Source organism: Homarus americanus, unplaced genomic scaffold (genome assembly GCF_018991925.1).
Source record: "Homarus americanus isolate GMGI-L3 unplaced genomic scaffold, GMGI_Hamer_2.0 scaffold57980, whole genome shotgun sequence".
NCBI classification, from domain to species: Eukaryota; Metazoa; Arthropoda; class Malacostraca; order Decapoda; family Nephropidae; genus Homarus; species Homarus americanus.
Window position 1 is genome coordinate 20,610,055 of NW_024716703.1, and position 27,032 is coordinate 20,637,086.

Here is a 27,032-nt window from a genome sequence, read left to right on the forward strand (position 1 = left end):
TGTAGTGTAAATTACTAGTGACGTCACTGAAGCGTGGTGGGAGTGTTCCTCGCCTCGGTGGTGTGACTATTTATACAACATGTGGTTCAAAGCAACCACCGTATTCTAATTGTGGTGTTTCATTAGATTTGAGGAAAAAGGTTACCAGTATGTACTTACTACATACATAAATATATATATATATATATATATATATATATATATATATATATATATATATATATATATATATATATATATATATATATATATATATATATATATATATATATATATATATATATATATATATATATATATATATACTGAATACTATGTACAAAAAATGAATGTTCAATGAATTATTTATGGTGCATTAGGGTACTCATTTCAAATGGGCTATAAATAGCTTGTTATCTCTCCATCTCACCCTGAGCCAGACGGAAGGTCTTTGTAATAACATGTTTGCTTATTTTCCATTTACTTTAAATAGATTTACCAATTATTTGTTTTATTTATTTATTTATAATATACTGTAATATATTAAACACACTGTAATTATTTCTTTTAATTTATAAAACTGTTTTGCGACAAAGGAATGTTCTCCAGTAGTGTTTCATTAGGATTTGAGGAAAAAATATTACGTGACTTACACAATTGTTCCTCTTACTTTGACAACACAACATACATACAGTATATTTCAGTTTGATCTTTTTTAATTTTGTATTTATTTATAGTTAGTTACTTAAAATGCCAATTCACTTCAAGTAATGGCATCAAATATTACCAGCTGGTGTAGTGTAAACACTAGTGACGTCACTTGAGCGTCTGTAATTAACCGCTCGATAGTTTCAAGAATTAATGCACTTTTCCTTTCTTGTCTCTCACTGGCAAATGGGGGTGGGGGGTGGGGGCGTGGGGAGGGTGTGTGATGATAGCTGTGTTTATTACAGGGGTATAAATCTGTTTTACGGTATGTTAGACAGGTTTATAATACATTTTTATTATTTTAATATACCGGTAATCTTAATTTGAATCCAGCTTGCCAAACGAAGTTTCAGTATAAAAATAATTAGTGGTAAGACCTTGTGAGTGGCTTACGATGTTTTCATCACCACTCTTGACACACTAAACCATAATATTTAAGAGGTAAGAATTTTAAACTTGGTGGTTTAGATACAACTTTGGGCAGATTTTTTTAATGTTCAAATTTCGTTTATAGGCCGTGATATACGGTATTTATTTGCATATATATATATATATATATATATATATATATATATATATATATATATATATATATATATATATATATATATATATATATATATATATATATATATATATATATATATATATATATATATATATATATATATATATATATAAGTAGACTCGACTTTACGCGGTTCGGGGACCCAAATCCAGGTCGAAGTCCAATGGTCGAAGTCCGACAAAAAATCTAATTTTTTTTTAAATAAAAATTCAATGAAGTACAGTACAGTAAAAGTAATAAATAATGAGGAATGGATACAGTACAGGAAATAAGTAATAAATAATGAGGAATGGATACAGTGTGACTGAGCACTTACCTTTTAATGTAGTCAGCTGAATGCATGGGGCCCCATAATTTTCTAATTATACATGGAGACTACATTAACTGGAAACGTTTCTGTATAGAAAATGCAGACTATTTGAAAAATAAATTAAAAAAAAAATGGTCACAATCAAGTGCGGTCGTAAGTCCGACGGTCGAGAAGTCCAAGCAGTGGAAGTCGGGTTCATATATATATATATATATATATATATATATATATATATATATATATATATATATATATATATATATATATATATATATATATATATATATATATATATATATATATATATATATATATATATATATATATATATATATATATATATATATATATATATATATATATCATGTACAGTAGATCCTCAATGAAAACGTGGATAAGATAAATCTTGATAAAATCACACGGTGATTTTATCAATATATATATATATATATATATATATATATATATATATATATATATATATATATATATATATATATATATATATATATATATATATATATATATATATATATATATATATATATGCACAGTATAGTCTGCATTTACGTGTCAGTTGAACCTTGGAGGTCCCAAGGTGAAACGAGAAAAGCATAAACGAAATAACAGAAATATAACACTTTTTCCGACACAATACGTACGTTGTAGTAAAAATAACATCTTAATTTTATGATGGTATGCACACACAATTAATATTTAAGAGAAATATCAATAATATTAGGTTTTTTAACACTTACGTTAGTAGAAAAGATGGCTGGGCACACGGGGATGGGGGGTTGGTTCCGAGGCAGAGGGCAGATTATTGGCCCTCACCTGTGTCACTTGTATCAATTGCATCACTATCCACCACAGAGGCTTGCAGGGTCTCTTTGTCAAACCCCTCAAAGTCCATATCCTCCCTATCACTGACTTGGGCCGGCTGTGGTGGGTGGCATGATTTAAATGCCAAGTAGCGCTTTTAAACGAGGCGAGTTGCCACTTTTACTAGTATTTCTTGTTTTCTTATGTCATTTTGGGGCATTTAGGCTATAAAACAAAAATTGAATTTTTCCTGACCAGGGGGGTATCATGTATGTATAATAATGTGACCTTTTATGGGTTAAACAATACAGGTACTGTATGTGGCTCTTTTCACTGTGCATACTATACTTAATGTTAACTGTACGAACTTAACACGGGTATTATTGTAGAGGCAAAAGACATTGATGAGGTAGAGAAAGTCATCACAAAACAAAAAGTTTATAGTAAACCACTAAAAGTTCACGTAAATGAATGTAGGTAGTGAGGCGCAGCAAGTTGGCGATACGTATGAATGTGGGACTCGGACTGAGGCATGTGCCAATTGACATGCACATACAAACACACAAACCATCCAGACTGAGTTACAATTTGGGGGAATTTTTTTTTTTTTTTTTTTTTCTGATATATATACTGTAGAGTGGCATTCCAGAGCACCACAGAGAGTCTGAATAAAGAGAATTCTAATATACAGTGTTGAAGTGCAATTTATTGAGGTTTTACTGCATACTGTATTACCATTTATAGAGGCATTAATATGCATGCACCATAGTTGCAAGGTAAAAATTCTTTGGGCTAGGGCACATGTATGTTTATACAATGGGGTTTTGAATTGAAAATTTTTGGCCAGAACACATTTCACCTTTTAACGTAAGATCAGATGAGAAATTGGCTCCCATTGAACAAGAATTCTCCTGACAAGCATTTTTCAGATGCATGTTCCTTGTTAAGCAGGACCTGCCTGTAAGTATAAAAATTATTGTGGCAAAATGATGCCAAATAATTTTCTGAAACAAAATATATACTGTATATACAGTATATCCCAGCCACAAGTTGGGGTTCCTGGGGCCAGGGGTCATAACATATGAACTTGCTGCCCATACAAAGCTGCTTAGAACTGGCTCAGTTTTGATTTAAGATTTCAGGATCAATCTTTTATTTTTTGCAAGAGCTAAATTTTTTCTTAATTTTTTTAAAGTATTTTTGCAATTACACTATAGTAACACAACATTGGTTAAATACAATGAGGATCAAGTACAGTATTTATATTTCAGGGCTTAAACCATGTGTATTAGAAATCACATAGACTGAACTCATGTAAGTCAAGGGTTTATTAAATTAAAAATTAAGATCTTACTTTTCCATGCATTTACAAGGTTTTCAAACCATAAAAGGGTTAAAAATAATTTTTTTACAGCAGCAATGGAATTATGACTGGCTCAATAGATAGTGAGACAAACTTGTTGCGGAAAGAAGTTTCAAGCCTTAACCAAGAGATGAGTCAGGTTCTGCGACGAGCCAAGGATGCAGAAAGAGGTTAGTAATACTGTATTGTCACAGGCCACAGCTGACTTGCGACGTGTGCTATGTTCTGAGTTGGGCAATTCATTCTGATTGGCTCAAATCAAAACAAACCACCATGATGCATTCTTGTTAGATTCCATCATTTTTCTTTTCTTTTTTTTATTAATGTTCTTATTTTTAAGCAAAAAGGAGGGGAGAACATGAATTTCGTAATAAAGAGGTTTCATTGCCAAAGGTGAAACGTATGATCAAATCCACATTGGCAAAACTCATTTTGGACAAGACCTAACTCTGCCTTAATTCTATCTCTGTATTTCTACTTCTCCCACTTTTTGTAAATTCCTGGAGTAATTACTGGGTATATAAAATTTCCGGAATTATTGATTCTCCAAAGGACTCTTGGTTCCAAGCAATTTGAAGTCATGATGATCAATTATATTATTAATAATCAAATTGATCTCTTCTTCAGAGGTGAATCATCTGAGGACACAAGTATCAGGAATGTCCAGTCAACAGTCGACCTTTGATAGAATAATACGTGAAGTGCAGCAAAGGGAAATGGATCTTCAGGTGAGAAGCATTATGCAGTATACACAGCATGCCCTTAAAATTTGCGGGGGTTTGGGTCTCAAAGTGGCCACGAATTGCCAAATCCATGAATATCTTTCGCTAACCCGGTGAGGGGTACATTTTTACATTATTTTAAGTACAGTAAGTCCTCGCTTAACGTCGGGGCTACGTTCCTAGAAATGCGACGTTATATGAAGCAACGTTAAGCGGATCAATTTTCTTCATAAGAAATCGATAAAATACGGGAGTTACGTTCCTGAGCCTTTCTTTGCCCCATGAAATACATTACATTTATGTACAGAAAATCATTGCCATTTCTTTAGAAAATAGTGCATACATATACAACTACAGTCTCTCCTCGACTTACGACGGGGTTCCGTCCCGACGACCAGGTCGTAAGTCGAAAATAATACATAGAAATTCTAAAATGGGTGTCCCTTTTTCTTCTCAGCATCACGAGAACTCTCACTTTTACGCTTGCCAGCCATTTTAAAGGGAATTACAAATGAAAATTTTGTCAGTGCACAGCGCGATCACTAACGTCGGTACTAGAAAATACGTAATTTGAAAAATACTAAATACGACCACGGCGGTCGTATGTCCGGGTTGTCGTAAGTCGAGTATGTCGTAAGTTGAGGAGTACCTGTACTAAGTTTGTACTGGTACTCACTGATGGGCGGAGGTGGTTGAGAGAGTGTGTGGTGGTGGGTAGTGAAGTGGAGGAGACGGATGGTGGGAGGGGAGGAGTATGGTTGAAGCGGAGGAGGAGGGCGGTGAGTCATTGAGACTGCCGAGCCAAAAGAGCGTAGCGCGTCCAGACGAGAGAGGGTGATGCGCCGTAAAAAGTAGTCCGTGACGACTCAAAACGACGTTGTACCGAGTCATCAGGACATTCAACGAATTTTGGCTATCTAAAGATTAGCGACGTAGTACCAAAACAATTTTAAGTGGGCCGACGTTATACGAGGACCTACTGTACACTGAACCCTCGAAGATCCGGACTAAAAGGGAGGACCACCTGTATGAAAAAGCTGATTATCCGTATCTTCTGGGAAATATACTAAATGTATAAAAACGATAAATATTGATATAAAAATCACCGAATATACAGTACCATATTTTATGGCATATAAAATACATCCCCCATTTTAGCAATGAGTATTTAGGAAAAAACTTTGGTGTGTATTTTCCTCCTATAACCATAGTTTTCTTAAAATAATATATACAGTAAATTAATATCTCCGATAGCCGGAATTGAAATTTGCTCAGAAAATCATTCCCAAAGCCGGAATTTTCTAAAAATTTCTGGCTTTAGGAAAAAAATTTCCGAGATTGAAAATCAAGATAATGTTCTGAAAGTGTCTTGAATAAAGACACGAGTTAAAGTATTTTTTTGGGGGGGCCGCTGACCTGACCTGACTCAATGTCAGGTGTAGGTAGGGTAGGGGATTAGTGGTCTCATATTACTGACCTTCTGATGGAATGTCAGATCACCCTTTCTTGGGTGGGGGATTATTGGGTCTCATGACCTGAAGATGTCTTGACTAAACATGAAAGCTAAAGTATTTTTAGGGAGATTGTGATAAATATAAGTTTAAATGAGCAAAGGTGTATCCCTTCAACATTACTTTACATAACATTTTAAAATATGGAGTAAGAAAGCAGAAAGGTGTGGGTGATTAGAGAGGTGGAGTGAAAGGAGTGGTAACGTGCACCAGTGTTGCCAAGTAATAAGCTGATCTTTTAATTCGCCTCCATGCAGTCACACAACAAGACCCTCATTGGATGCTTGTTGTCTTGATTCCCATGTGTGTGTGTGTGTGTGTGTTGAGCTTGCCAAACACATTGTAGGATATGAAGAAGTTGATGAAGAGCTTGTTCAGGAGTCAGGTGGTGAGGTGACATGCCAAGACAGTTACTACTATCATAATCTTTCAAGAAATCCAGCAGTGCAAGCTTGCTAAATTAAGTCAGTGATATTTTATAAGTGAAACATTTAAACTCCCTGTCTTTTATAATCCCTGAGTACGCGTTAATCTCCCCTTCTGGCTGTCGACACCCCATCTCCTCCCCTCCCAACTCCCAGCCAGCAGTGGGGGAGCAGATGGCGTTGGTAACGATTAATGGGATGAATTTTGTTTTAAGCTTAAAGTTTTGTCTAGTAAAATGTCACAGACTTTACTTAAGAGAATATAACTTGCATTGCTGGAATTCTTGCAAGATAGTGATTAATTTGAGTATAAACATCTCATAGTTTGCTCAAGAGATAAAAATTTCTGTCCTTTAGCATAATATTGTGAACAAAATGAGTCCAGTAATATGGTACTAAAAATTATGTCTTTTTCATAGGGAAATCTGGTCAGGATATTATGGTATCAAATGCTACAGAGTATTTCAATTGATTTTTTTTACCAGTACCCTTCACATACAGTCAAATACTTATGTTACCTTCTAATTCAGCTTGTCATTTAAGGATATACAGGTTGACAATCCCTTATCCGAAATCCTTGGGACCAGATGCATTTCGGTTTTTGGAATTTTTCGGTTTTCAGAATGGTTAGTTTTTTTTTTTTTTTTTTTTTACAGGGATCAGCCCACCCGGGCACAGGTCACTGACTCACATTGGGGCCTGGGGGCTCAAATATAATAATAATAATAATAATATTAATTCATAGGTCTAGGTCGTGTTTCTCACTTTTGATCTTTTTTTCATTCTTGTATTTCTTTATTATGACTATTATTATTTTATTATTACAATATTATTATTATTATTGTTATCGTTCTTATTTTATTTTTGTGTATTTTTTATTAAAAATTTTATTTACTCTGAATAATTATTATTATTACTGTTTTATCATTATTATTATTATTATTATTATAATTATTATTACTATTACTATTACATTTTCGCCCCCCAGGCCCCGATGTGGGTCAGTGACCTGTGCCCGGGTGGGCTAATAAAAAAAAAAAAAAAAAATTGCTCCACAAATTTTTTTTCGGTTTTCAGAGCTTTTCGGTTTTTGGAATTTCGGATAAAGGGTTGTCAACCTGTATTGGAAACATCTCATAGAGGATCTTTATGGTATCAAATTCAACTCTTTAACACAAATACAGTAAAGATTATAATGTTTGCTGTGAGCTTGGGGAGAAGAAGGGTCCATTGGGGGGTAAAAAGTGACACTCCCTCCCCACACACACACACACGCACACATACACACATCACAGAGAGAGAGAGAGCAAGCGTGTGTGTGACTGCATGGTAGCGAGTTAAATATCAGCTGTTGAGGAGCGCTTGGCAACACTCATTTCCACTCCATGTCTCTAATTACCCACACCTTTCTGCTTTCTCACTCAATATTTTAAAATGTTATGTAATGTAAGGTTGAAGGGATACAACTTTGCTCATTTATACTTATATCTGTACTTATCACAATCTCTCTAAAAATACTTTAGGTTTCGTGTTTATTCAAGAAATCTTCAGGTCATGAGACCCACTAATCCTCCACCCAAGAAAGGGTGACCTGACATTCCATCAGGTCAGTAATATGAGACCACTAATCCACCATCCTACCTCCACCTAACATTGCATTGATACCCACTAATCCCCCACAGCTCCATGGGAGTGGAAAATAAGTCTTTGTTGTAACATACAGCTTCACTCACACCAATATCCTATATATATTATTTATTTTTAAATACCCTGTATATTTATTTATCAATTTTTTAGATAAGCTATTTTGGAATATTGTAATAAACGATTTAAGTTTCTAGTTTAATTAGAACTGTATTTATGGATTCCAGTAGTTTAGACTCAAGGAAAACATCTCCAGCACCCAGAAATGTTCTGGGGGAGTAGGCTAGTGTCCGTCTTTGCAAGATGTTTAGTTTGGACACTCGAAAACTTTTACCAGTAACTTGAAAAGGTTTGAGAAAGTCGTCTCCTTACCTGGAAATTTCTCATCCACGAAAGTGCTTTGCTCCAATTGGGCTAACAGGGATATCACTGTAGCAGGATATGTGAGGAATAAATAAAAATAAAACCAATAAATAAGTAACAACAAAAAATACTGTATTGCCAAACCAGTAAATAAAAGCCAAATGAAAGAATAACTCCGTTCTCATTTGCATACACTCCCTGCTTCCCCATAATAACCCACCCACCCACCCACCCACCCACCCACACAAACACACACACACACACACACACACACACACACACACACAGCTAACTCATGTGCAAAGAAATGTATATTCTCTTTGTGTTTGCTCCTAGGACAATTATTTCTTACCTGTACTGTATGTGAGTGTAGTAACACACACACACAAACCACATACAAGCCACATACAAATAAATAATAATGGGAAAATCCTCTCACAAATAATAAGAAACAAGACAACAATATGTAGGTAAAATGCGAGAGTCTACCCTCAAGTCAACTCTGTGCTTTGTTATTAAAGTTGAGCTGGTTGGGTTGCCATACGGCAATTTTTTCTTCGTAGAAATTACTGTCTCTAGAACGAATGGCATCTGAGCACCAGCTGGGTTGATATGTAGATCAAACTTACAGAATTTCTTTCCGAGCCATATAGCCATCCCAACATGTAGGATATTGGTAATTGTGGTGTAATACTGTGCTTTTTTCACAATATGTATCTAGGATGGTGTGTGCATGTAACAGTAAAAATAAATGAAGACAGTTACATACAATATATCTACCCAAAAATACGAGTTGAAAAACAGCCATAACACCTTACAGCTTGGCCCAGTAGCTTGGTGGTTACAATGCCATGATAAATCACGATTAAAGACTATTATAGCAATAATCTCTAATAATAACAGTAAATCCGGTGAAATATGGCAGGGGGGGAGGAGATTTACAAGAGCAGATGATGCTCTAACTAGTGGTCATTCACTCACTCCTGTTGCCAGGCATAAGATCAAAATACATATGGGAGAAATACATATCTTGTCCTGTAGTCTAATTTGAAAACGGTGACAGTGATTCAAACAATTGTTTTTGCATCTCATTTTTAATTTTTATGTTCATCTTTTTATGACTTCTTTATATGTAAAATTTTTTGATATTATCCTGGTGTGGGAATCTTGAAATAGAATGACATCTCTGGTAATACTACATGAAGTTAAAATTGAGATTAATGAATGGCAAGTTTTCCCTATCTTACTCTGCTGTGCCAATTTTTTAATTATGAATTTCTTTCATTGGGAATATATATTTTGAGTCAGAAATATGTTCAGTCTTTTGCAGCATCCCTGGAAAGATTGAAACGCCTTCAAGTTAAGAAGCATTGCTCTAACTATATGTCGGTACTCTCTATTCTAAATATTCTCTTCCCGTTCTCGCCATATGCCCAGACCACATAAGCAAATCCTGTTGTTTAGTCACATAACTCTACATTTCATCACTCATGTTCATTTATACCTTCATCTCCATTTACTTTTCAGCTTTCCTGTGCAGCTTTTGTTTGTTTTACACTTTTTTCTTATTATGTGAATTCAATAATTCATTGTTCATGTATTGAATATACTGTACTGGAATCCATTCAACTTTTGATTTTCTTGTACAGGAATCACTACGAGCCAAAGATAGCCAACTTGCAGTACTACGAGTTCGCTTACAGGAAGCAGATCAGAATCTAGAAACAAGAGATGCTGCTTTAAAAGAAATGCAGGCTGAAAATAAAAGGTGAGCATATTTACATATGCATTTAATGGATGAGATTATTTAGGTTGGGTGTTTTTCATTTATAAATCATTTAGTACAATATATCTAAAGGTTTTATAGAGTTGTCATTGGGCTCATTTTGGGCTGAGAGCTGATGATTTTACCCCTTCTCAATGTTCATATACATATGGTCCAAAAATGTATAATACTGTAGTAGAATATGTGATTGATGATGGTTTTAGGTGAAGGTCAGTTTGACCATATGATAATACAGTGGACACCTGGATATCCCAAATTATATCCTTTATTGCAGTACTGAGTGATTTGTGTAAATTAAATTATTATTAGAATTGATCTGTGTGATTTAAGAAAGAAAGTTATGTTCTTGGCTGGTAAGTTGGGGACATATAATATTATTAAAACCCTAATAAACGTTTATATACAGTATTAAGTACATTTAATTAAATAACAATGCATTACAGTCTCTCCTCGACTTACGACTGGGTTCCGTCCCGACGACCAGGTCGTGAGTCGAAAAGTAAAAAATAATACATATAAATTCTAAAATGAAATAGAGTACAATAAAAGTAATCAATAATGAAAAATGAATAAAGTGTTATTGTGCACTTACCTTTAATGTAGTCAGCTGAATGCACACGGGCCCTCAATAATTTTTTAATTAAGCATGGGGACTACATTAATTGGATGAAACAGAGGAGGAGAGCAGGGCTGGGTGGGTCATCAAGTTTGATTTCTTCAGACAGGCTAACATATTTGCTTGTTGAAGGTATTGGATCATCTTTAAGGGGTGAAGAGGCAGCAGTGGTGGGGCGTGAGGAAACAGCAGTGGGGGACTTCTTAAAAAATATGTCCAATTTAGACTGCACAGTTTGCCTTTTCTTTTCATTGTAAATCTCCCTGTAGCAAGCAAGTGCATCTTGGATCAGTCTGTCAACTTTTGCAAAACGCTCAACATTTTGATCCATTTCTTCAAATATTTGCATCCCCTTATTAATAGTATCAAATGCCTCTGCCTTGTCCTTCAAAATTGTTGATATCATCGAATGAGAGAAGCCAAGGTCGCATGAAATGATAGCAACCGTTTTTTCATTTTCATATTTTCATCTCAAAAGTAATTGACTGTCTCCTTTTCTTATCAGCACCACGAGAACTCTCACTTTTACGCTTGCCAGCCATTTTAAAGGGAATTAGAAACTAAGTATGCAGCATGATCATTAACAACATCGATGGGCAAAAACCAACTGAGCGGGCTATGGCGTGGATACTGTACACCACGAGGCGGCCCAGCCCACACTGTCGTACGGGACAGAAACTTTTCGGTACTAGAAAATACATAATTTGAAAAATATTTTTTACGGCTGCAGCGGTCGTATGTCCGGGTGGTCGTAAGTCGAGGAGTACCTGTATCATGAAGGGTTTTACCTTGAAACCAGTTACATCCCCCCCACAGAACAGTGATTTGGTCCTTGAATGCCTTGAATCCCAGCATGGTTTTCGCCTCTTTGTGGATGTATGTCCGTTCTGGCATGCTCTTCCAGAATAAGCCAGTTTCATCCACATTAAATATATGCTCAGGCAAATATTTTCCCTCCACGATGACACGATCTAACTCCTCCTTAAAAGCTTCCGCAGCACTTGCTGCCTCTCTACTCACCTTTACACTGTGCAATTTTTAACGTTTCTTAAACCTTTGGAACCACCCATGACTTGCTGTGAAGTTTTGGTCGCACTCATCTCCTGCCTGCTCTTTCAGGCTTACGAAAAGGCTTATTGCCTTAGCCTGTATGGTTAGAAGGCTTAAGGGTACACACTTTTGCAGCTGATCTTCCATCCACTCCACAAGTTATTTCTCCATCTCATGAAGAAGACCTTGTCTTTTTTTCCTTATTATTGTTCCCTTATAGGTGCTGATCCTTTCACTACCTCACGAATTCGTTCCGTTCCCTTCAAATTTGTTGATAACGTCGAGTGAGAGAAGCCAAGGTCACGTGAAATGGTTGCTACTATTTTTCCATTTTCATATTGCATTATTCTTTTCATTTTCATCTCAAAAGTAATTGACTCTCTCTTTTTCTTCTCAGCACCACGAAAACTCTCACTTTTACACTTGCCAGCCATTTTAAAGGGAATTACACCTAGTGAACTTAAAATTTTATTGGTCAAATGACGGCATCAAGCATGGGGTGATTTCTCCTCCATACCACTTCCTTCTTTTCTCCCTTCTCCTCCACCCCACTTCTAATTCCCATCATCATTATCAACTAGGAACCTTCTACATATACACCTCAAAGTAAGTGTACTTTACTGCATTTCTTTTTTACTTTTTATGTATTTTTCTGTGAGCTGGAACCAATTACCCAATATCCCATTGAAACAATGGGTTCGGTTAACAAAATTTTCGGTTAACGCACAACCTTCTGGAACGAATTGTGTTCATTAACCGAGGGACCACTGTAAAGGGATTTTCCATAAGATACAGGTAGTATAATTTGTCTTACACTTTTAGTTGAATTTGTTTGGTTTTTTCACCTTAAAACTTGAGATTACACAGGAATTGCCTGAGCCTAGGAATAGTCTAGTACAGTATTATAAATCAACTCCTCTTTTACCTATTGGTAAAAGGATGGTATTAACCTTCTCTTCAGTACAGTATTATATCTCATTCCGAGCGTAGGGTCACATCTGTGCTGAAAGGAGATTTTAAAATTATCAGGAGACATTTAGATCATATTTTTATCCAATTGGACATTTGAATGATTCTCGGATTTTCTTTTGACTCTTTATGGGTATGATGAGTGATCACGCGGAGGGGAGAGAATCTGACATGTGAGGCCATGTTTGCCATCTCTCTCTCTCTCTCTCAACCGTTCCATTCCGCTGTTCTCTCGAGATTAAGTCCGTCTCTCCCTTGTCCGATAATTGGTTCCATTCCAGCTATTATATTTTTTCTCTTTCTTTCTTTCTTTCTTTCTTTATCACTCCCATCTCTTTGTGTTCATGCATACATGCGTAAAATTTGCAACCAGACCCTCAGCCAGATCAAAAGAAAACACCAGGATTGGTTTCATGAAAATGACCTGAAGTTCAAAGTACTTATCAATAGTAAATATGCTGCTATCACTGATTGGCAGAACTACCCTAAGTCTTGGACCAAAGCTGATACCTTCCATGAGAAGAAAGTGGCGGCCCAGCACAAACTTCGCAAACTAATGAATGGATGCAAAAGCTTGTGGATCAACACAAGATGCATGAATTTTTCAATTCCACTAAAACAATATATGGCCCAACTACTCATGGCTTGGCCCCCTCCGCTTATCCGATGGTAACTCCGTAATTAAAAATGAAGAAGGCATCCGTCAGCGCTGGAAAGAGCATTACCACTCGCTGCTCAACTGTAACACCGATGTGCATGTCATGACTACCTAGCAGGCCCCTCAGCTATCCTCCATCTCTGGATGAGGTAGCTACTGCCATCAAGCAGATGAAAAATAACAAAGCCACAGGGCCTAATGGAATCCCAGCTGGGGTGTATAAAGCAGATGAACCTTTGCTTACCAGCCGTCTCCACTCTCTCCTGTAGAACTTATGGGAGAAGGAGGAAATACCCCAAGACTTTAAGAACAAGGGAGACTGTGGCATCTACCGCGGTATCTCACTGCTGTCCTAAATAGACTTCTTCCTGAGGTGGAAAACTTCCTCCCAGAAAAATCAAGTGGCACCACTGACATGATCTTTGCTGCCCACCAGATACAGGAAAAGTGCAGAGAACAGCGTCATGACTTGTACATGGCCGTCATTGACCTTAATAAGGCCTTCAACTCTGTCAACAGGGAAGAGCTCTGGCGGACCCTCAGTCTTTTTGGCTGCCCACCAAAATTCATTGCCATCGTGAGGCAACTCCACGATGGCATGAACGGCAGTGTCCTGCACAATGGCACCTTGTCTGAGTTGTTCCCCATCTAAACGGGTAAAACAAGGGTGTGTACTGGCACCATCTCTCTTTTCCATTTTCTTGGCTGCCTTCCTTAAGCGTGCCAGTGCCAATTTAGTCGGCTGGGTGGATATCCAGTACTGGTTGAAGGGATTTTTCAACATAAGACGACTCCAGGCAGGAACAAAAGTGTCGGTCGTTTCCATCACTGAGCTTCAGTATGCAGACGACCTCACACTGAACGCAATTTACAGAAGACCCTAAACCCCTATGCAGATGCATATGCTCACTTCGGCCTTGAGATGAATGCACGTATGACTCGAATTCTCTTTCAACCTGCCCTTGGTTCAACCACACCTCCACCATCCATCCAGCTTAACGGTACTACTCTCTCTAATGTTACCCACTTTCAGTACCTTAGCTCCCACCTGTCCACCACCATGGACATCGATGAAGATATTCAACATCGGATCAGATGCACATCTCAAGCCTTTGGCAGACTCCATAACCGTGTCTTCAACTGTAGGGAGCTGAAATTATCTACAAAATTGCACGTGTATCAAGCAGTGGTCCTCCCCACCCTGCTGTATGGCAGCAAGACAAGGGTCACATACAGGAGGCACCTCAAGGTGCTGGGAAGACAAGAGAACAAATGCCAGTTTATTGCAAATTATGGAGTCATATGTGATAGTGGTAACATGAACAAACCCAATAGCTAAACTTATTATGCCCATTGAATTGATGTGTTGTGAATCATTGCAAGTATTAAGATTGACTTCACAACTGCATGCAAGTGGATGGTATTATCAACTACAGTACCTGTATTTGGATATTTTTACTTCGGGTAGCCCTCGCTCTGCGAAAATTCTCTCGTCCGAAAATTATATTTCTACACCTCTATCTTATTCTCCAAAATCGATATTTGCTTATATGAAAAATTGTCTGATTGAAAATTAAAATCTTGTGTGCCCCAGAGTCAGCTGGGGTAGCATAACATCACCCCTCCCTTTCTCCCGCATTGCCCTCAGCCCATATTGTCTCATGGCCATTCGCTTTGTGTTGGCAATGTTCTCTCTTTATCCATGTGCATTCGTGCCATCCTTTCATGAATCTTTACACAATAGCAATCAAGTGTTGTGCTGATTCCACAGCTACCCCCATCATTGCCAAGAGACCACATAAGCCTGTGATAATTGAAAACAAGGTTGAAATAATCAAGCATTATGAACAAGGGAAGACCTAAGGAAGATCAGGAATGAACTGCCTCATATGAGGTAATGTACAGTACTAACTGTATACAGTATAATTATATATCTAACCCTTAGGCCCCGGGTGACGTTTCAGAACGTCCGACCAGCCCGTCCCGGGTGACGTTTCAGAACGTCCGACCAGCCCGTCCCGGGTGACGTTCCAGAACACGTGCCTTTTCCCGCCACTGTTTAAATGCCCAGCGCGGGTTATCAGGTTCCCTTGTGACTATTTGCCTGTCACACCACACCTCGGCCACAGGGAAGCTTCCTGAACGTAATTACCTACTTTTGTTTGTTTCATTTTCATTGTTTGTCCATTTTATCATGTTCTATCAAAGTAATATTGCTAAAAGTACAGTGGTCCCTCGGTTAACGAACACAATTCGTTCCAGAAGGTCGTTCGTTAACCAAAAATTTCGTTTACCGAAACCATTGTTTCAATGGGATTTTGGGTAATTGGTTCCAGCTCACCGAAAATTACATACAAACAAAATAAATGCAGTAAAGTACACTTACTTTGAGGTGTGCATGTAGAAGGCTTCTGGTTGATGATGGGAATTAGAATGGGGGTGGAGGAGAAGGGAGAAGAGAATGCATTGGGGTGGAAGAGTGACCAATAATTGTATTGTAAAAATGTAAAAATAGTTTATGTTCAAGAGATTCTCAAGTAAGATGCTTCCTCCACTGAGCAGGGACACACACTGACGCCATTTTGGGTGAGTCAAGTGGCTGTTTGGCTCGCTAAAAACTAGTTCCCTGTACTTCAATTATGTTAAACAATTGTTAAAATGACTAAAAACTTAATGTAAGACTTTGAAAATTATTGAATAGTACAACCTTCTTGATATTTACTCAAATGGTAATGAATTTAAGCCCTAAAACCGATTACTGTACTGTATTGGCGGACTAATACTACAGCTGGTGAGCAGGCAAAAGTAGGCGAAAAAAAATTGGGAAAAATTCATAAGGAATTCGTTAACCGAAGTGAAGAATCTTATGGAAGGTAATTCGTTAACCAAAATTTCGTTAACCGAGGCGTTCGTTAACCGAGGGTCACTGTTGTGTAGTTGTACTGTAGTGTAGTATTACTGGAGAATAATGCAATGATTATGTTATAAATGTATTTATTTGTGGAATTATTATTCTGATCATTATTTGTATGACCTACGTGGTCTCCCAAACATAAAGCCTGACGACAGACTGTGTGTGTGTGTCTCGCTGAGAACTTCTTATGAAGAGTAATGCAAAAAATTTATTTTAAATGAATTATGTATAGGAAATAAGTATTTTGATCAGTAAATATATGCATTATTGGCCAACTCGGATACAGAGGCAAGTGGGAAAATAACCCCTAAGTGCATAGTGACAGCGAGCGCTTGATGTAAAAAAAAAGCTTTCCTCTTATTTGTCTCGTCACTGAGGCACCATGGAAGAATAAAGAGTGACAATGTATAGTTTTTCTTACGTTTTTTTTTATTGTTTTATCATTTATAAAGGTTAAAAATTTGGTGGGGGGGATTAATTTTTTCTCATTTTTCTCGTTGGGGGTAAGGCCAGCCACACCCTAGCCCTGAGCATAAGAGTTAATTTAGTTTGTCATGGTTTAGATATAATATTGTAGTTTTTTGGTTGTTCGTGAACTGAATTAATGTTTTTAGGTATGATATTGTAGTTTTTTGTTGTTTGTGAATAATCTCAATATTTAGGTATAATATTGTTTTTCTCATTTAGGAACTAAATCCTATTTGCCCACTTATTATGTTATTTGCAATCTGAAAATCGATAAATGAATGGTTTTGAAGAAAACAAACCCATTCGGATAGCTAGGGATACCTGTATTTGTCTTAGCCTTTTTCTGTTTCTCTCCACACATGTCATAGCCCATAGCTTTGTTATCTTCCCCCTTATTTGAGAAAAGATAGATATATTGACAGCTTTTATGATGCTGGTAATTAAAACTAAATTTCCAGTCATTCTGTTTGTACTTTTTTCTTTTATGTACTCCAGCTCCATTTAACTACATTGAACATCCTAGTCATAATTTGGATTTGAAACTGCAGATTATTAGAAGGTGCAAATGAAAGTAGTGGACTACACAACCATGCCCTGCAAACCCTCCAGGACCGACTCACAGAAACTCAAGGCATACTTGATCGTGAGAGGCAACAACACTCCTCAGCTTATGGTGAACTTACCAAGAGGTAGGACTTATGAGTCATTAAATGTTATGAAATTCTGAGTAAATAATGTTTCTGAACATACTTAGAAAGATGTTACTATCTAAAGAATATTGGAGATACCCACTGTACATGGTTTTTATCTCACACTGACTGAAGGTGAAGGACACTTTAGTTTTTACTTCATTTTCATTATTTCATCATTCTACTGGTTTGCTAGCATACAATAAGTTATGTAAGTGTTTATACTTTGTACTCATGCTATTTTTGATTTTGGGGTCGATGGTAAGGTTCTTTATGTTTACTAAATCATTTTCTACCATTAAATAGGCTGTTTATATTCCACAATCACATTTATATATGCAAAGCTACGAGATATTAAATGTGATTTTTAATTTAGTTCCAGTGCAAGCATACTTCAGTTTACGAAGTGATGCATAATATGATTTAACAAGACAGTGGGAAAACAAAATTAAATTCAAGCAAAAATAAGATTAAATCTGCCTTAAAACTTGGCTTAGAAAATAAATAACCCATAAATTGAGCTACCATTTTATTTACATTCACATCTAAATTTTTTCCATTCAGATTAGTATAATATGTGGTATGACAGTTGTAGATCTTGTGTATTGGAGATTTGGATTCATCAACATTTATGGCCATTTCCACACTTGCATGGGTTAGCTGATGGCAGCTGTTTGGTAAAACTAAAATGGGATGTCCACCCTGCTCACCACCACAAACCCAGGGTGCCAGCCCAGAAAATGTGGCATAGACCACGGATGGACATAGCTCTGGTGACCCAGTTACCATCAGGCATGTTGAATCAAAATTTTACAGCCAAATGCCCTTCCTAATGCTAACCCACAAGGTGGGAACAGCTGGTCAAGCAGGGTCACAACTACCCTATTATAAAGATAATAGATGTTGAAGTTATTGAAACAGAAGGGTGTTCAAACTATCCAGTTTGAGCAGATTTAAATTTTGCACTTTGATAAGTTAATACTGTTCATCTTTATATAATTAATATTTTTGTATCATTAATAATATTTTATTCACAGAATCAATCAGTTAGAAGAGGAGCAGCAGGGAGTAGCCATAGCACTGTCTGAGGCACAACGTAAGCTTGAAGATGAAAAAAGCAGAACACATCAGCTTATGCTGCAGGTATTGTTTATTAAAACATTAAATCCTTCAATGACTAAGAGTTCCAAAAGTTCACACAATCCTCATCTCAATTTGTATCTGTGCAATTACAGTATGTGTGTACATAATATGTACTTGCATTACCTTTTTTGTAATTTTTCCCCCCTTACACTGTACAGCAGGTCAAATTCCTGTATAATGTCTGTTATTCATCCGTCAACACAATAAGTCACCATCACCTATTTCTCCAATCCACTTCCAGTCATACTCTTCTGCTTACGATATGAGCCAAAACCCAACACCTTTATTTATATATATATTTATATTTATATTTATTTATATACAGGTATATATATTTACTAAAGTAAATGATTTGTTTAGTCTGGACTTGGCTATTAATTTTAATTCGGGATTAAATCTTCTAATTCAAGAGCTTATATTTGCTCTCCCACTAAGGACTCCCATTACCCCATTCTTTATCGAATTAAATTGACTTCCAATTAAACCTAGGATAAAGTTCAAACTCTGTTTAATGATTTTTAAGACACTAATGTTTCGTGAGCCTAAGTACATTATGTGGCCTACTTACTAATCCCACTGACTAGACATTCTGAAATGATTTTGGTTAGTAGTGATGATCCTTCACGCCTTAAGGAGCCTGGAACAGTACAGGAATGTTTTTGTTTTTTCAATACTTTTCCTATACAGCAACCAGATTGTAAAATCGGTTGCTTGCATCCATGAAGCAGCTGACTTCTTTGGAGGCCTTTAAGAAACAACTAGAGACCTTTCTTTTTTTTTTCTTTTTTTTAATGATCCTGAACAGGGTGCAGTGATGGAGAATTGCAGGGTTTAGGAAGTATTAAAACTTAAGGGTATATGAATGATACAAGTTGAACTGTCACAATTTGTGATCTTTTGTTGTAATAGTATTTCTTTTTACTTTCAGGTCTTTTACTTTATATTGTTTCGAGCACTTATGAATTCTTTAGAAGAACTGGCACTTTTGAGAAATAAAAGACCAGTTATTATTATTATTATTACAGTATTATTATCATTACAGTATTATTATCATTACAGTATTATTATCACTTTACACAGTAAAGGTAGTTTTAGTAAGAGGATGAGGAATGAAGAGTCTTATCTGAAAAAACAGTGCACTGTACTGTATTGAATTTTTATGAAATTTTCAGAAAATATGGTTCAAGCTACCCAAAACGTGCATGTGAATGGATTAATGACTTTAAAAAAATTATATTTGGTAATTAATCTTATATTCTCATAATTATGAGGGATACAGACAGAAGAATTTTCAAAAGAATACTGCACTGAAAACTGTTCCCTTAATTCTCTGGATCAAGTGATATCATTTAAGCATTGATAATTATTGTTCTATGTAAAGTAAATACTGTAATGATTATAAGCTTTATGAGATAAATACTGTAACTATTTCACCCTTATAATGCTGTTTTGTAGGTTAGTTCTTTACGAGGTGACCTGGTAACTTCAAGAGAAGAGCTGACAGAATACAAAGCTAAAGCTGGTAGAATCCTACAGAGTAAAGAAAAGCTGATTGCAACTTTAAAAGATCGAGATGGAGGTGTTGAAGGCTCCAGTGGTGGATATTTAGAGATTCATGAAGCAGAATTGCACCAGATAAGGTAGAGAAGTTGACATATTGTTTTTTAAAGAAATCCTATAACACTGCTTACTAAAATGCTTATTTTTCATTATGCACTTCACATTACCATGCAACTTTTACAAGTTTAGAAGAAAAAAAAATTTTTTTAGAGCTGAACGTGACCTTTTACGGGAAGAGTTGGAGGGTGCAGGATCACATGTGAGGCAGCTAATGACAGAAATCTCTGACATGGATGCTGCTGCACAAGACCAGGCAACACTTGCATCTCAGAATGCCCTATCACTGGAAGAGTCCTTAGCAGAGGAACGAAAAAGGAGGATGGAGGTGGAGTCTGAATTAAGACAGATACAGGAGGTAGGTTTAAAATTTTTACTCTAACACAATCAGGTTTTTTCCTCGATCTCTTTCTCCATATTGTAAATGAAATTATAAAAATTATTCCAGCCTTTGATTAGGGCCAGTTTTTCCAGTTCCTAAGACAAGAAAGTAGAATTTTTAAAACTAAACCACCTTTTTGGATAGGGGAAATATTTTGTTCCGTATTTGGTTCATTTGTTACACATGTTGACTTTCCTTTCAAGTTAGGTCAACTTGTAGCATTTCTTCTGTTTCCCTTATGTCTACCAAGTTCTACCATCTTGCAACATGTCATAAACATCATTGTGAACATTTAGTTATTGTTGGGGAACACTGCCGGGCTTCAGAGTCCCATGTCTTTCTTTAACAATATCTCCATTTGGCTTTTGCAGGAATTACGTTGTGCTCATGAGGAACTAACAAGACAGAAAGTTCATCTTTCCTCACGGTTACAAGAACGTGACACTGAAATAGACCGACTCAGAAAGCAAGTTAGTTTTAGACCAGTGTAATGTACATAACTTGATTAGTTCACAGTACAGTACTGAAGAGGATACTTGTGATGATCAGAACTGTGTTTTGGAATTTCTTTAGAAGTTCTTTTCTATCTGTGGGTGTATTACTGTATTTTAAATCCAGAAACAAGATTAAGTTTCTTTAGGTGAAAATAATTTTGCTGAAAAATATTCCTTCCAGACAAAATATTGTTTTTTCCACTGTCCTGTTACAAATATAATTTACTGTTTCATACACAGTTTATGAATAACCAGGGAAAATTATTGCATTAATACATTACAGGGTAATTGTTTTTTCCATGATCATTGGGTGTTTCGTCAAGGGGATTTAGTAATCAGATTCAGGCAGGTTTTAATGATAATTATGGTTTACTGACAGGTGGCTCACAAACAGAGTTCATCTAGTAGTCAAGGAGAATTGGAACAGCGTGTCCATGGTCTTACAGAGTCTCTAATCCATAAGCAGAACAGCATAGAAACTCTTAGCACTGAAAAACACTCGTTAATCATCCAAATGGAACGTCTTCAGGTGAGTTTTATAAACAACAGATCACTGACAAGTATTTTGTGGAGGCTACAGTATAAGTGTTTATGTACATTGTAGTTTTTGATTGATTCTTGTGCAATCTGGTGTCTACCATAATATATGGTAATAATGCTGTATGACCAATACTGTGCAGTTTTTGCTTTCCTTCGTGGATGTTGGATAATAACACTAGTGTTGGACTGGTTTATCTTGGCATCAATTCCAAGATATTCTATTTCAGTGCTCAGTATTTATTTTATTATTCAAAATTAAGCACACAACATCCTGGTTTGGTCATTATGTATAAGTTTCACATACATACCTAGTTTATTTTTATTTCACAAACCGATAGGAATGTGCACCAACTTAGTGAAAATTCAAGTCCAGCATGTAGACACACCCAAATTCATTCTTCATGTGGAGCATACAGAATTGCAGTAGTGTCCCACAAATCAGGTTGTAATTTTTCTGAAAGGGCCGCATACACCCTTTACTGCAATTTACTCAAAGGATGCATTTCCAGAAATGTTACGATGAGATAGAGTAATTCTGCAAAGCTTTATGGGGAGGTGTTGTGTTGCAGACTGCCAAAGGGTACTTATTAGTGAGTAGGGATAAATAGATATAAAACCTTGATGGAAGAATGGAATCAACCATTTGCTTCCCCATAGGTAAACAATCAACCAGAACTGCACAGGAAATGTGATCCAATGAAAAAATCAGTACGACTTCTAAAATAAAGTCCAGCAGTCTTTAAATACTTAAATTCTTAAAATTTTTAACTAATTCTATTTTTTCATGTCTTATAGCAACAGTACCAAGAATCCCAAAAGATGCTGAATCGAGATCCTCCTACACTGTATCGGCAAGATGATGGTAAGATATAAAACCAAATTTGTTTTGTAGAAGCTTAATTGGACAACTTGCTGATAAAAAATCCAATTTTATTTTTAATTCTGTGAAGTTCATTTATGTAAGTCTATTAAACAGCAAAACTATTCTTTTATCTGATCACACATTCTAGTAAAGCATGCCATAATTAACAAATTTACATTTTCTTTTACAAATATAGTTAAAACCTCGATTTAACAAATTTTAGATTTAACAGTCCAAATTTTGTGTGGGTGCATTTGCTGTTAGCTCTTACTCAGAATAACAGTATTCTAAGTCACCACTATCGATCATGGCAAATTAATCTCCTCTGTTAACCACACATGGTGAGTATTTCATTTAGATTTCATGCATTTCTGTTGTTTTTGTGTAACTATAAAAATATCGAGGCAGACAGTAGGACACTGGTGGTGGTGGCGCCTGGCCAGCTTGCAGAAGTGAGGCAGGCATTGGAAGGAGGGCTGTGGTAATGAGACAGAGCTGCCAACTCTAATTTTGCAACCAGTGCCAAATCCATCTTTATCTTTGTCAAACTGAGTGTTTCATTACCTCTTTCTTTTTTTCTCATAGAAGTGAACAAAATAAAGGAATGAATAATGTTTTAACTTATGTATATGATTGGCATGTAATGAATCTGTTGACATAGAATCCCTGGAGTTTAGTCATACAGGGCAGCCAAGGCATTCCCTCCAATTTTCCCTCCTCCTTCCTCCTCTGATTTATGATAATACAGTTCAGCAGAGAATTTATCAAACACTTTGTCCAGGATATCCAGATCCTTAAAGCACATCATCTTTGCCAAACCGTATTTATCATTACCAAACAGATTTTTCAATCCTATATTTCCTTGCATTTGGTAATGGAAAATACTGTACCAAAGGGAAACCCTCCTACTCCTACTACTATTACTGCTGTTGTGAGAACCTTCTTTAGGCATGAGCAGGAATTTGCTCACAAAGTGAGTTGACCCACAGAGTCGAACACTGGCAGCCGCCGCTCAGTCACGAATACAGTGACCCCTCGGTTAACGAACTCAAGCCGTTCCAGAAGGTCGTTCGTTAACCGAAACCATTGTTTCAATGGGTTTTGGGTAATTGGTTCCAGCTCACCGAAAATTTCCTAAATTCAACGAAAATGGTAGAAAAGTTCACTTACTTTGAGGTGTGTATGTAGAAGGCTCCTGGATGATGATGATGATGATGGGATTTAGAATGGGAATGGAGGAGAAGGAAGAAGAGAAGGCATTGGGGTGGAAGAGAAGTCACCCCATGGTGCCATTTCACCCATAAAATTTTAGCTCTCTTGGTGTAATTCAAGATTATTTTCTTTAAATCAACACTGCACTGCATTATATATTGTCAATATGTAAAATATATTTCAAAATGACCAATAATTTGCTTGGAAGCACAGAAAAAAAGTATTTAGTTGAAGAGTGTCTCAAGCAAGATGTTACCTCCAGTGAAAACAGACACACACTAACGCCTGTGTGCTGTGTTAAGAGGCTGGATGCCGCGCATTAAACTAGTCACGTTACCTTCAATTATGTTCAATAATTGTTAAAATGACTAAAAAATTTAATATTAAACTTTTAAAATTATTGAATAGTATAAACTTCTTGATATTTACTAAAATAGTAAGGAATTTTAGCCCTAGAACCGATTAATGTATTGGTGGACTGATACTAAAGCTGGTTGCCCGGTCAGTGCAAGTAAAAACATGTTGAGGTCAGTTCGTAAGAAATTCGTTAACCGAATTTTTGTTCGTTAACCGAATTGAAGATCCTTATGGAAGGCAGTTCGTTAACCGAAATTTCGTTAACCAAGGCGTTCGTTAAACGAGAGGTCACTGTAATGAATTTTTTGACCACTCATTATATGTTGCAAAAATATCAACTCAATATAACGGGCTTTCAGCACCAACAGACATCCTATCCCCTTATTAGTCTGTTAAATCAAGGTTTTACTGCTATTAAAATTAGTATCAATTTAAAACAGATATCTGTTAACACTTAAGGGTATCTCTTTCTTTTCAGTAAGAAACCGTGTACCAAGTTTTCTTGTTGAATCTCCATTTGATGGGGGTGTAACTCGACAGGTGAAGCGTGCTTACTCTACCTTGGATAAGTTTTCTGTTAGATTGGGAGTATTCCTTAGACGTTACCCTATTGCTAGAGTTTTTGTCATTGTATACATGTGCCTTTTGCATGTATGGGTGATGATTGTTCTTCTCACATATACACCAGAAATACATGGGCCAGATTATCATCATCCAGTTGGCACTGTGCCTCACATATAGTGAGTGTCATATCAAACACTCCCATCACACATCTTCAGCTGCATTATCATCATATATTCATTATTTTATATAACCTCTACTTTGATGGTACTCCACATTTTGGCTTTGTTAAGCTGTTTGCAGAACTATGGAATTGTTGTTACCTGTTATAAATAGTCTCGTATGTCAGGTATTATTGTGTCTCCTTTATGAACTTGTGTTTTAGTGATTCCAGGTAACTTGTTTGCTTTGGCTCCTACCTATTCCAATACCACCATGACCTACTGCCATAGCTATAGAATGGTTATCACATATACAATACTTTAATTTGATATGACATTTCTGTGCTGCATTATTAAATTTTGTGCCTCCTTTGAAAACTTTCCTTTGTGATTACTACCTGAATGATTCTGAACTGTAAAATGTAATCTTATGCATTATGAAAAAATTTGACTATACAGTATACCCTCGATAACTCGGCACATATGGTGCTCTGATCTTGCCGAGTTATCCAAAATTCTGACTTATCGAGGCACTCCCCCCCCCCCTTACAAAAATACATCAATAAAATATTATTGACCTATATATGTGTACATAGAATTAATAAATTTAATAAAGTAACACTTACGAGTACTGCAGGCAAAGATTGAAGCATCATAGTAGGTGACAGATGCATGGTAGGTGACACAGAGGTATGGTAGGTGACACAGAGTCATGGAAGGTGATGCAGGCGGCCAGATATGCCGAGATTTTCCCAGATAATTTTATACATATCTCGGCATTTCCCGAGTTATACTATAATGCATTCCGAGACCATATCCATGCCAAGTCATGTGAAATTCCAAGTTATCAAATGCCGAATTATCGAGGGTTTATTGTAATACTATGAAATACAAAATACAGTATCAGTACAGTACTGTATTGTACAGAACTGTACTGTACTGCATTTGTGTTATTGTATGGTGTTTGTAAGTGAAACCGGTTAAAGGATTATAAACAAGTACAGTGTTGTAGTACTGTATATACGTACAGTACTTGTATATCATATACTGTATTCACATAACAAACAGCAAGTTACTGTATTTACCGAGATGTTCCCATTGGTCTATTGCAGATTTTTTTTTTTTTTTTCATGTTAATGTAAGAAGTTAAAGATGAAGATTAGTAAGGTAGCTTATATAGATATGTAATTGATTTATATATTTTTTTTTCAGAACATTACATTTACTTTGCTTTATAAATGTGACTTATCATTGAAATGCTCTTTTCCATTTAGTATTTCTTGTTTAAAAATTACCAACTGAAAGGAATTGTGCAAATTACATTTTATTTCTGCTCAAGAGGGAGAGAACAGCAAATGATTTTGGAGCATTTTTACTTCTTTTTCCTATACAGTTCAAAATAATATTTATGAAATAAAATGAATGCTGTGTATGTTTTTGTAAACAAATGGCTTTCAATAATTTCTGATCATTACAAGATATCAACAATAATGATAGGTAAAAGTTTTCAGATTTCCAAACTGCTATACTGTATACAGTAAGTAGTGATATCTCCATTAGCCGGAATAATTGGCGCAGAGCACTTCCGGGAATGAGAGATTTCTCGGAAGTTCAAGAAATTACCCATTACATCATCTCTCGAACCCAGAAAAAATATCCCCCATCCCCCGAATTTTCCAGTTACCGAAGGAATGTTCTCGAGAATTTCCAGAAAATGCACCATACAGTATTTTCATCTCTTTCACCCGGAAAAAAATTTCCCCGTCCCGAGAGTTTTACGGTTATCGATAAATTTTTGGGGGAATTTTCCGGAAAATGTCTTAAAGAAAATTTTTCCCAAAGTCGGAATTTTCAAAAAAAAATCCAGCTCTGGGAACGATTTTCCGAGAAAATTTAAATTCCGGCTATTGGAGAATTTTGGGTTTAAGGGATTCCGGCTAACGGAGATATTACTGTATACATATTCTGTACTCTGTAGAAAAAGGAAAGTAGAAGAGAAGAAGCTGTGTCGAGGGCAAAAGGGTGGATGTATAGGGGAATCATTGAGCCAACATTGCTTTTGGGCTTGACGCTTGGACCCTGGATGCAAGAAGAAGCAAATTAGAAACGAAATTAGGAGATGTGGAAGTAAAAGATTT

The 27,032-nt window shown here is 36.2% G+C and overlaps 1 protein-coding gene across 4 annotated transcripts in view; it reads left to right on the plus strand.

Annotated features, from left to right (window-relative positions):
- The window catches only part of LOC121858330 (golgin subfamily A member 5-like), a 35,553-nt gene extending 10,281 nt beyond the window's left edge, over window positions 1-25,272 (plus strand). For 3 of the 4 annotated variants that reach the window (XM_042354697.1, XM_042354696.1, XM_042354695.1), the window contains exons 6-16: window positions 3,802-3,920; window positions 4,378-4,478; window positions 10,065-10,183; window positions 17,425-17,565; window positions 18,603-18,708; window positions 20,164-20,348; window positions 20,479-20,683; window positions 21,079-21,177; window positions 21,581-21,730; window positions 22,537-22,603; window positions 24,651-25,272. In XM_042354697.1, coding sequence (XP_042210631.1) covers window positions 3,802-3,920; window positions 4,378-4,478; window positions 10,065-10,183; window positions 17,425-17,565; window positions 18,603-18,708; window positions 20,164-20,348; window positions 20,479-20,683; window positions 21,079-21,177; window positions 21,581-21,730; window positions 22,537-22,603; window positions 24,651-24,913 — 1,555 coding nt within the window. In that variant the 3' untranslated portion in view covers window positions 24,914-25,272. The remainder of the gene's footprint in view (window positions 1-3,801; window positions 3,921-4,377; window positions 4,479-10,064; window positions 10,184-17,424; window positions 17,566-18,602; window positions 18,709-20,163; window positions 20,349-20,478; window positions 20,684-21,078; window positions 21,178-21,580; window positions 21,731-22,536; window positions 22,604-24,650) is intronic. The other variant, XM_042354698.1, reaches the window with a different exon arrangement.
- The last annotated feature ends 1,760 nt before the right edge of the window (window positions 25,273-27,032 follow it).